This window comes from Gossypium hirsutum, chromosome A13 (genome assembly GCF_007990345.1).
Source record: "Gossypium hirsutum isolate 1008001.06 chromosome A13, Gossypium_hirsutum_v2.1, whole genome shotgun sequence".
Lineage (NCBI taxonomy): Eukaryota > Viridiplantae > Streptophyta > Magnoliopsida > Malvales > Malvaceae > Gossypium > Gossypium hirsutum.
Window position 1 is genome coordinate 106,907,654 of NC_053436.1, and position 12,280 is coordinate 106,919,933.

The window sequence follows — 12,280 nt, forward strand, 5'->3', positions numbered from 1 at the left end:
AGTTTAACTTTAATGAAAAATTAATAATTTTCATATCACTTTATAAACAATATATTCATCTGTAACACATACTGAGATCTTATATACCGATCCAAATGAGTAACAAAAATAAATAAATAACATTCTTACATTGACATTGGATGTCTTTTACCATGATCCAAACACATATAGTAGGTGCCCTTTATCCACCAAGACATGTTAATACAACCCCGCACGCCCCCAACCCACCCACCACCACCATCATTACTTCTAAGCTACAATGAAGAGAGAAAGGAAGAAAGAAAACTTAGTTGCCCAGATAGGAACCAACCAGTGCCCAAAACACAGTATCCCCCTGCTTATATATCTGAGTAGAAAGGGATTCAACAAGTATGGCAGAAGTAGAAAATGAGAGGAACAAAAAGTTACACACACCCCACAATTTTAGACAAACAAACAAAAAGAAGCTAGTCGCTGGTGTGGCTAACCTCATTTGATTTGGTCAAATTACAAGTATTGTTCATGTATCCTGGCTCGGTTCTCTTCCCACCACAGTCTAGCATGCATTTCTCCAAATATTTCTCGGCTGCACAACCCGAAAGTATTAGTTTTTATGAACCATAGAATAGACATGAAGAATATTTTGATTATACCCAAAAAAGAAACTTTCTCGGCTGCATGATTAGAGGTTGTAAAAGTGAGGGATCAAGCTAATTATTATGAGATAAATTTTGATGGAAATTAAAGTTGATTTGTTGCCGTGGCATGGGAATGGAATAGTTGGTCAAATAAGAAAGATTCACAGTGATGATGCTGTCAACAAAAAAATTAAAAACAAATGATTTATGGCTAATGAATCTGTTTATGATGGTTGGTAATTCTAATGACAATTGTTTCTAAGGTGGACCTTAATTTTATCATTGACTTGGATGGATCAACCTAAAAATGAAGTCAAATCTAGGAGACAATTGGCTTTTCGGAGCATTCCTAGTGAGCCTTTAATGTTTATGTATCCTAAATTTTATCTTTCTTTAGATCAGGTGTCCAATAGTCACAACAAGTCTCGGCTAAATTTAGAGTCGAGCTGAGTCGGACCTTGATGGGAGAAAGTTCTTTCAGTGTTGTTTCTCTGTCCATAAGATTTGAACATTAGACTTTGCATAAAGAACATCAAACTCCTTACTATCCAACCTAACAGAAACCGGTAATTAAGTACCTGTATACTATATACCAAGATATGATTATGAAGATATACCTTCAAATGTATAATTTTTTTTTTTTTAAATAGAATGTATCCGATATGGGGAATATTGAACTCATCAAAACGAGTAAAGGTTTCTAATATAATTCAACCAAAGCATAAAGACACTGCCCATGATGACGATGCATAAAATAGAACACTATAATTAGCATCAATAGATAGCTGATGTAAGGCCTTATAATTTGATATGAAACAATCATTACAGCAGTGCTAATGAAAACTATAGACCGTATGCTAGGCACTGAAAAGGAGAGGGCAAGTTAAAATCTGGATTTCAACTAACAATGATTGCCATTGAACCTAGGGGTGACAAATTTGAGGCATATGAACTAATCTAAATTTAATTTTAGATAGTTGTAGCTTGTAAGATGCATTTGCAGCGACTGCAAGGATTTACCTACAACATGATAGTTCTCCCTGTGGTTACTTGACATTTTTAGATGTATTTGGTGGGTCATATTCCTATATCCATGTCCGGATGTGCATTAAACATGAGTGTTGAATTACAAATACGACGAGTGCGAAACAGTGTACTTCTACCACTTTGAGATATTGCAAGTTTCCTAATATTAGGTGCAAAGAACACATTTCTCTATCAGTAATAATGGTCTGGTATATATTAATTGTTTTTTGGCAAACACACTGAAGTTAAAGGTTTGTTCATTGAACCATACCTGAATCTAACTCGCCTAAGCTCCCTTTTGCCTCCTGGCAAGGCTCTGATTGTAATGTAAACGCCTGGTTCATCTTGTTCAACCCACTCAGTCTCGAGATCACTGGCGTTACTGATAGATAGCTCCCCGGACTGATCAGCCTCTCTTGATGAGCTACTCCTCATAGAGGCATCCATTGATGATATCTCTGTCTTGGCACCACTAATGCTAGAAACTTTTGGGGTTGAAGTAAGACCAGAGTCACAATAATGCCTGGCCTGCATTGGGTGCTGATCAAGTGAATCTGAGGATGAGTAGCCCATCCCCATCCCCGCTGGACGGTATAAATTACGAGGTACGCGTTCTTTGGTCAATGGTGGTGTTACAGGGCTTTCTTCTGCCGATTCCATTTTCGAGCTCTGTAAGGAATTGGAAAAACACATTACCCGTCAATGCTGGATACAACACAATTATATGACATGGCTAGATGTCTTAAGCATGAGTATGGCATGGAAAAATATAAGAACAGGACTGTAATACATGAATTACCAGACGTCTTGAGATACACGCAACATACTAACTTCAGTTCATGACAGTATTAGCGAAGGGCATGAAGTACCATAAAGTAGATGCAGTTCATTATGTTTAAGCTGGTAACAGGCTAAAAACTTGCCTCATCTTCAGACCTTGGGGGTGTTGGTAGAGGAAATGCCTGGCGATGAAGCCTCTGAACATTGTACAGTTCCATGACCCTGTCATAGTTCTCAGCCCACCATCTTTGAGCTTGCCATTTGTTAAACATTTCCCGACTAGTCAAAGAAAATAAACTATATTTCAGCACACTCCTGATGTTCACGAGATTAGAATACCAGAAATCAGAAATTAGTGGTTCACGGTCTGTGCTAAAAGCGTGAGTGTGAGTGTCACATCGGGATGCAAGTCTGACATGAGTAGGTTCAATTTTTCCAAGAACTTTCATATATTTAGACAGTCTTTTGAAGAATCATATCCCCATTTTTATGTTCAAATATATGTATACTTCATAAAAGATAAAGAACTGAAAAAACATAAATCAAAACTATAAAAAATAATAATAATATTTATTCATGTCCTTGGAAATGAAGTCCTAATTTGACAATGATAATATAATTTGACAATGATAATACTATTTAATGACTTGAAAACCTAACAATGAGAAATATAATAAACATTGCAATCATCAAATGATTAAAGGGAATGTGTTATAACCCAAATTATTAATATATTAAAATTTATATATGCAATATTTTAAATCATATATAAAAAAGTCCCAAAAAGATCATATATAAAAATATAAATAAATATCTTTTTAAATATTCCCTAATTAATTAAAGAAAAAGAAAATGACAAAACATGGGTCGGGAGAAGACAAGGCGACGGAGAATCAGGCGTAAATGGGATTTTCTTTTTCCTGGTTTTGTTTGAAATGAAAAGAAAGGGCAGAGGCAGAGACAGAGGCAGAGGCTTATCCGACACGAAGACAAAGCCTCAGTGAAAAGGCTTTGAACACAATCAATCATGTCCCACACACCATTGCTAAGGCACAATGAGTTCTTCTTTTGGACTTTTTCTGTATTGCTTTTCATTAGGCGTGAAGCCAACCTACCTACTGTTACACAATAGGGGCCCTCACCTAAAATTTTCTTTCATTTTTTATACAAAATGTTGCTTAAGGCTATGTTTGGCTCAATGACACATTACAAGAAAAATGGCAGATAAAGAGGTCAGGGAAAATAAAATAAGAGTAATTATTTCATACGTTTATTTTTTAGATTTCATTGAAAATATAATAAATATTGTTCAAATTATTATATTAATTAATTTAAAATCTAAGACTAAATTTACATGAAAATTCCTGACTGAAACTTACAATGAATTAGTATCCAGATTTTACTTTACCCTAAATTCTATAAATATAATGACTAAAAAAATCATGTATAAATTTATCTTACAAAAATGATAATTAATTTTATAAATTTTTAGTGACAAAATTTAAATTTTTTTATTTAAATTGGCTGCCGATGATCAAGCAAATAAAAATTCCTCTTTACAAAAGGAAAGTCTTTTTTTTTTCCTTTTAAAAAATCGATCACTTTATAAAAGATTGTGTCAATTAACTCTAATAAAATAAAATATTAGGCATCCAAAATTGACATCCAAACAATCTCTAAGTCATGCATCTATCGCCTCAATTAATAAAATAAAATGGTTGGAAAAAAATTAATAAATAAAACAAGAAAAACAAAACAATTATTCTTTGAAAAAAAAATATATATAAACCTGACTGATGACGTGCCCATCCATTCTCTAAAGTGATTTTCCAAACAGTAAATGAAATTTCTGTTGCGGAAGCGACGATAATATTAATAACAATATTATCAGAAATATTTAGATAATTATTATGCCAACAATTATACTAAGAAAATTCCCAGTTAAATTGGAGGGGTCACAATGGTCCCGCTTAAAACCCAACAACTAGACAGAACTCACTTAGATATTTATAGCAATAATAACTAAATAAATATAACCAACATAAAGCTATTAAATAAAAGCAAACAAATAAGAAATAAAATACCAGAGTTTTAACGAGGTTCGGCCAATTTAGCTTACGTCCTCGGACACTACCAAATTAATATTTCCTCTAGAAATATTACAAAGGAGAAGATTTTGGGATAATACAACCAAAGGGGGAGGGGTTCTATATATAACAAACCAAACCCCCTCCATTTCTATCTTTTCCTAATGTGGGATATTGCCAATATTCAACAAATCTCCACCTTGGCGATATTCCACATCTTCGAACATCTTCTCATAACACAAACTTCAATAGTGTCTTCAATTTTGCAACCAATCGCCTTCTTCCCTTTTGGTAGTTGTGCCAGCTTCCACATCTTGTTTTTCTCTAGAGATTGCATTTCCTCTTCCATTGCACCTAACCATCTATAATTCTCTAAACTCTGAATGGCTTCGGTGTAAGTGGATGGAATATTATCAACAACTGGAAGTGCATAAGCTACCATGTCAGTGAAACGAGCAGGTTTCTGAATTTCTCGTCTCTGCCTTCTGACTGCAATTGGCTCTGATTGCTGTTGAGGTTCTTGGGTAGAAACCTCTTCCTCATCTGACTCTGCATCTGCCAATGAAGAATCACTAGTGGTACCTTTTGCTGGAATTACCACACTCTGCTCAAACTCCACCTGCTGCGGAGTACACTCCACCTGCTGCGAAGTACTACTCACTCCTTCTGGATTTACCTTATTCAACATGGCAGATTCATGAAAGGTAACATCCCTACTGATTATCGTCTTCTTTGCCTCTAGACACCACAAACGATATCCCTTAACACCAGCATTGAAGCCCATGAATAGAGCCTTCTTTGCTCTTGGATCTAACTTTGATTCTTTCACATGATAATATGCAATAGAACCAAAAATGCGCAAGGTGTCATAATCAGTAGCAGGTTTTCCATACCATTTCTCCAAAGGAGTCTTGCCATTTATAGCAGATGATGGCAAATGATTGATGAGATGTTGAGCGTACGTCACAGCCTCAGTCCAAAACTTTCTATCTAATCCAGCATTAGATAACATACATCGAACTTTCTCCACAAGCGTTCGATTCATACGCTCTGCCACCCCATTCTGTTGCGGTGTTCCACCTACGCTGAAGTGCCTTACTATGCCACAATCTTGGCATATCTTCAGGAAAGGATCGCTTTTATATTCTCCACCGTTGTCTGATCGGAGAACCTTAATCTTCCTTCCTGTCTGATTTTCAACTTTAGTTTTCCACTTAAGGAAAACTTCAAGCACCTCATCTTTGTTCTTCATAGGAAACACCCAAACTCGTCTGGAAAAATCATCAATAAAGGTGACAAAATAACGTCTTCCTCCAAGTGATGGAGTCTTGGACGGTCCCCATACATCAGAATGCACATAATCCAGAATACCTTTAGTATTGTGAATCCCAGTGCCAAATTTCACCCTTCGTTGTTTTCCCAGAACACAATGCTCGCAAAATTCAAGTTTGCAAGTCTTTGTACCTTTCAATAATCCTTGCTTGGCTAGAGTTTGCAAGGATTTTTCACCAGCATGGCCCAAACGCATATGCCACAGCTGTGTTGCCTCAGCGTCCTTCTTGGTACTCGTAATTGCTGCTGCTGTTGTCCCGACCACTGTACTACCTTGGTAGTAATACAGATTGTTCTTTCTTATGCCTTTCAACATCACCAATGCTCCTGAAGTTGCTTTAAGAACTCCATCTCGTATTGTCACAACTAGGCCTTTAGATTCTAACGACCCCAAAGAGATGAGATTCTTCTTCAACTTTGGGACATATCGTACATCCCGCAAAATTCTAGTAGATCCATCATGACTCCTCAGTTTAATTGAACCTATCCCGGCTATTTTACATGTGTTATCATTACCCATGTAAACAACCCCTTCATCTAGTTTTTGAAATTCAAAGAACCATTCCCGAATGGGACACATATGATAGGAACAACCAGAATCCATGATCCACTCATCTGCATATAATGTTGAAGATGTCATACTAAGAGAAAAGTCTGACTCTGCTTCACTATTGCATTCTGCAACATTTGCATCTTGCGGAGTCTTCCCTTTTTTCTTCAATTTTGGACAATCTTTCTTCCAATGTCCTTTTTCTTTGCAAAAAGAACATTCATCTTTGGCAACAACTCGACCTTTGGACTTTCTTCTCTTCCCCTTAGACTGACTTTGCTGACGACCTCTTGTTACCAATGCTTCCACTGCTGCTTCACTTGAACCTTTCAACTTATCCTTTCGGCGTAGTTCATAGCTATACAATGCAGCAGTTACTTCATTGAAAGTTACTTCCGATTTTCCATGAAGTAGAGTAGTTTCAAGGTACTCAAACTCCTCAGGAAGCGATCCCAACAACATTAACGCCAAGTCTTCGTCTTCAAAAGTCACATCCAAATTCAACAAATCAGCCACCAGCTGATTAAAATTGGTAATGTGCTCGTTCATCGTGGTACCAGGAACATAACTGAAACGAAACAGTCTTTTCTTCATATGTAACTTATTTTGACTGTTCTTCTTCAGAAATTTCTCCTCCAATGCTTTCCACAATTTACTTGCAGAAGTCTCTTTACTGAATGTATACTTCTGCTCTCTGGAAAGACATGATCGAATTGTACCACATGCCAATCGGTTGATGGTCTTCCATTCTTTATCATCAACCCCTTCTGGTTTTTCTTCCTCAATGGCAATATCTAGACCCTGTTGAAAGAGGGCATCTAGAAGCTCACTTTGCCACATGCCGAAATGACCTGTTCCATCAAAAATTTCCACTACAAATCTCGTATTTGCAGTTCCAATCCTCGGCAAAATGTACGAAGTGGAAGTTGTTGATATGGATGGTTTTTCTTCTGTCATTTTTGCCATAGCTTCTACTTAATAGCCACCAAATGCAGAATACCCACAAGCTTTAGGAAATGTTTCTGATGTGTAAGATCAGACTAAGCTGCAAACACAGAGCATACTACAAAACCTTGGCTCGGATACCAATTGTTGCGGAAGCGACGATAATATTAATAACAATATTATCAGAAATATTTAGATAATTATTATGCCAACAATTATACTAAGAAAATTCCCAGTTAAATTGGAGGGGTCACAATGGTCCCGCTTAAAACCCAACAACTAGACAGAACTCACTTAGATATTTATAGCAATAATAACTAAATAAATATAACCAACATAAAGCTATTAAATAAAAGCAAACAAATAAGAAATAAAATACCAGAGTTTTAACGAGGTTCGGCCAATTTAGCTTACGTCCTCGGACACTACCAAATTAATATTTCCTCTAGAAATATTACAAAGGAGAAGATTTTGGGATAATACAACCAAAGGGGGAGGGGTTCTATATATAACAAACCAAACCCCCTCCATTTCTATCTTTTCCTAATGTGGGATATTGCCAATATTCAACAATTTCTAAAATAACTATAACCGTAATAATGTCAAATAAAAAGATTTAATTACAAAATTGACTTCTAAATTTTATGTTTTTATTTAAATATTTAAAATTTTATTTAAATTACAAATTTCATCTTCTTTTTTTTTAATTGACAACTTCTAAATAAACGTGCTACGTATCACGTTTTCATTGACTCATATTTTAGAATAAAATGCGAAGAAATTAACATTTTAGGTAAACCAACATTTGAATTTACTTTTTTATAAACGATATTCAAATTTATTAAATATTAAAATCTAAAAATTATTATTTAAATTTGAGATTTTATATTCAAAATTATTATTTGAAAAAAGGATAATGTCAAATTTAACACTTAATGTTTACATTTTTAATCAGTTTGACCCTTTTTTTTAGTTAAATTTGACCATTAACATTTTAAAAAAAAAGTCGATATGATTTTTTTAATGAGAATACTAACTAAAATGTTAAAATTTTAAACACAATAGCCTGCATGAAAATCCCCGTATACTCCACACTAATTTTTTTTTAATTTTATGAACTTTTTATATTTTTTAATTTTAACTTTGATTTGTTTTGATTTTTTATCTCTATAATTTTTAATTATTTGTTGACATGTAGGGCGAAGCCAGAAAAATTTTTTAGGGGCCGAATAAAATTTTAATTTTTTATAGTCTATATCTTTATAATTTTTAAAGGATTAAATCAAATTTTTATAATTTTAAGGGATAAAGTACAATTTTATTTTTACTAATTTAAAATTTTAAAGAAATTTAAAAAACTTAAAGGGTAATTTTTCATTTTAGGGGCCGGGGCCATGCCAACTTCTAGAATCTATTGACATGACATATATAACAAATGATGTTATAAACTATCATGCGAGTTATCACGTTATCAACATGCTAAAAATTATATTTTAGTAATTATTTTCGCTAAAAAATAATTTCACTTTTTTTATAAATTAAAAGTAATATTTAACTTTAAAAAATTAAAAATTAAAACATTCAGCTAAGTTTATAATTATAAAAATAAAACAAATTTAGATTAATGAATATAACAAATTTGAATAATAAAAATCTAAAATTAATATTCACTTTTAAATTCAAATATTTTTGCTAGTCTCCGAAAATGCAAGTTGAATTCTGCAAAAACAGAAAGAAAAGAAAGAGTAGGGCGCGCACCTGAACCGTATCCGTTTGAGATCGTTGCCGCCGTGAGGGAGCGAAACGAAGGTAATAAGCACGCCGGGCTCCACCTGAGCCTCCCATTCTTTAGGCTCACTTTCTTCGACGAATACGACCGATTGGATTCGGCGTCCACTCGCCGATTTCGGCGTCGCTTCTTCGCTCGAACTCGATATAGATATCCCTTTCAACCTTGCTTCCATCTCCCTTCCCCACGCCCTCGGCGTCGTCGAGCTCGAACTCCCCGTCCTGCGATACGACCACTTGGACCTGTCCGACTCAGCGTCTGATTCGCCGGAGTTTCTCAACTGGCTCTGCGCCGTGCAAGGGTTGCAATGCCTGTACACCCCCGACGCCTTTAGCGCCATGTCCTTGAACTAAATCACACACGCAAAAAAAAGAAAAACTATCGTTAAAAGGAAAACACAGATCAAGGAATTCAAAATCATTGACTTCGTAAACTAAACAGAGTTAAATTACCTGAGAAGTGAGGGACTTGATGGCCTGGTTCTGCTTAGCGCTAGAAGTAGCGGAAGAGTCAGTTTCCTCGAGTTGACTCGGTAAGTCATCACCGGGTTGTTTAGAACGAGCTATACACGTCAGCATTATTCTTCTGGAATTCAGTTTTCTTTCGCAGTTTCAACGAATCGTTCAAGAATTCTTCAATCCAACCATTAAAATCAAAATGATCAGAGATTCTTTACAACAAACAAAATAAAAACATAATTTATAAAAAAAAAATCACCTCTCAATTCTCTCTTCGGAGGAGATTAGAGACAGTAAGAAGCTGCATTTGCTTCTTTTTTTTTTTTTTTTTTTGCTTGAGAGCGAATCGCTGTAATGAGATAGTTTTGATCGCTGTAATGTGTGAAAAGCTTTTTAAACCCTTTTGCTTTATTTTTGTTATTAACCTGCAACCGGATGGATTTACCGGCATTTTTTTGCACGGATATGGAATTAGCGGGTTTACTTCTTGCAGTGCTGTAAGATGTTACATACTGTAGTGCTGCTGATGCCATTAGTATTAAATAAGACACTGAGAATCCCATGAGCAATAATGCCACCTTTGAAAATTCATCTAAAATTTAAGAGGATTTAAATAAAACTATTAATCTCAAAAAATAGGTCTAAACAAAAAAATTAAGTTTATTTAATATATGGGTCGGATTTGAGCTTAAACATTTAATGTTCAAGCTTGACCCGACCTATTTTTAAGTTTATAATACCTTATATTATGTTATTTTTATATACTAAATAATTTAGAACACGTTAAAAAAATAAACATATACTAAATATATAATATTATCCTAATGTAAAAATTAAAAAAAAATGTTAAGATGATTATATAAAAAAATTCAATAAATAAATAAAAAGTATAAAATTATTTAATATTAAAATAAAATAATAGAAATATCTTTTTAAAAATTAAATATAATATGGGCGAGTCTAAAATGAGTTTCGGTTAATATTTTTATAAATATGAACGAGTTTAGACAAATTTTTAGGCCCGTATTTTGGATCAAGCTAAATTTGGGCAAACATAAAATATATTAATATCATACTTAAACCCGGCCATGATCAACATGTCATGTATAATTTATATAAATAAAACATGAATTTTATGGTTGTCTCTATAATCGCTTCTTCTCTCTTTTCATGTATTTTCATTAGTAATGGTCCGGCCAAAAAAAAAAAAGTTTGCATTTTGGTTCTAAAAAGTTTATTGTTTAATTTTTTTTTCTTTTATGTATTTTCTCTTTTTAGCTTAGTTCAGCTTTCATTTTATTTTTTATTGAAATAATTTAATCAATTCCTTCCATGAATTCGATCATATAATCCGAAAAGAAAACAAATTAATGCCCATCATTAGTGATAAAGGGCAAGACCAATCAATACTACAAAGACTTTAACCTCATAAATAATAAAACATTGCAGCATATTGATAATCGACTTTGTCACGACTAAAGCATGACTTATGTGAGGTGATTACAAATAGCTTATCATGATAGGGGAACTAGTCCCAAATGGTCGAAAGCAGTAGAAATAATCAACAAAAGAATCAAGCATCGATCAAACTAAAGAGGAGGACAGTAAATACATTCCTAAAAACACTTGCAAAAACATGACTACAAGATGCAAAAAAACTTTAACCATTTTCCTTAAAACAAAAAGGAAGACTTATTAAACAATGTGAAACAAATAAAAAAACACATAAAACTTAATATAACATAGGTCCAAACCGACTCATGAAATTATTTATTATTTTGAAAAACTCTAAAAAAAACATATCAAAAAGCAAATGATAAGACACCATTCCAGTACCTATGATCAATCCACTTTTCAAGAGAACTATTGGTAGCTAATGGAAGTTTAATGATATAGACACTAACATCTATTCATTACAACCTATAAAAATAATAAAGATGCTCATAAAATAAATATATAAACTAAAAAGAGAAAAAAATGCATTGAGGAATAAAATATAAAGAAGGAAGAGAAAATTGGTGGGAATAAGAAAAAGCGGGCTTCATATATATAAAAACTTACCAAACTTACACTTCATTTATGTAATTTTTAAAATTCGATTATAATATCTACACTATGCTTAAAGCCTTCAATAAAATTAATATCACCAGCTGAAAAAGAAATATTTTTTATTAAGTAATTTATAACAGTATGAGGGTATTTTTATTTTTTTATATTTTTATAAATTAATAAAAAAATTATTGATGGAAATTTTATATTTTAAATTATATATTTTTTGCATAAATATTAAATTATCAATTTTACTATTTCAATCATTGTTTCATTTAATGTTTAATAAATATATTTGATATATAAAATTTTCACTCATAATTTAATAAAAATTAGATTATGGCACATTTATTGTGTGAATAAAAATTAAGAGTTTCAGAATCAGATTGATAGTCGAACCAGTCAAGTCACCGATTCGTCAATTTAATTGGTTCAATCAGTCCATCCAATTCGATTAAAAAAATATTAAAAATCTAGTTCATCCAATCTATATTGTTTCTCAAGTCAATTGTTTCAATGCCCTTTTTTGGAACGATATCTCAGCTCGACTGGCCAGTCCAGTTCAAACAACCTTGATGAAAATAATTATGTAATTTAAAATTAACATAAAAGCTAAACATGATTTTGGTTAGAATGGTATCGCTGAG

General features: G+C 33.2%; 1 protein-coding gene across 2 annotated transcripts; it reads right to left on the reverse strand.

Moving 5' to 3' along the window:
• Window positions 1-54: 54 nt before the first annotated feature.
• LOC107893349 (protein Brevis radix-like 4) lies at window positions 55-9,944 on the reverse strand. Of its 2 annotated transcripts, XM_016818310.2 has the most exons (7): window positions 9,844-9,944; window positions 9,579-9,758; window positions 9,096-9,475; window positions 2,567-2,702; window positions 1,915-2,312; window positions 468-565; window positions 55-346 (listed from the first exon to the last, which is right to left on the reverse strand). In XM_016818310.2, the coding sequence occupies exons 2-6, from the start codon at window positions 9,702-9,704 to the stop codon at window positions 487-489; spliced, it is 1,119 nt and encodes a 372-aa protein (XP_016673799.1). In that variant the 5' UTR covers window positions 9,705-9,758; window positions 9,844-9,944; the 3' UTR covers window positions 55-346; window positions 468-486. The 2 variants fall into 2 exon arrangements, with proteins under 2 accessions (XP_016673799.1, XP_016673797.1); XM_016818308.2 differs by having other exon boundaries at window positions 55-565.
• Between the last annotated feature and the right edge of the window lie 2,336 nt (window positions 9,945-12,280).

Coding starts and splice junctions, on each gene's coding strand:
- LOC107893349 (XM_016818310.2), bottom strand. CDS start 9,704: ATGCTGACGTGTATAGCTCGTTCTAAACAACCCGGTGATGACTTACCG. Junction 9,476..9,578: donor TCAAGTCCCTCACTTCTCAG/GTAATTTAACTC, acceptor TGTGTGATTTAG/TTCAAGGACATGGCGCTAAA. Junction 2,703..9,095: donor CTCAAACGGATACGGTTCAG/GTGCGCGCCCTA, acceptor TTCTTTGACTAG/TCGGGAAATGTTTAACAAAT.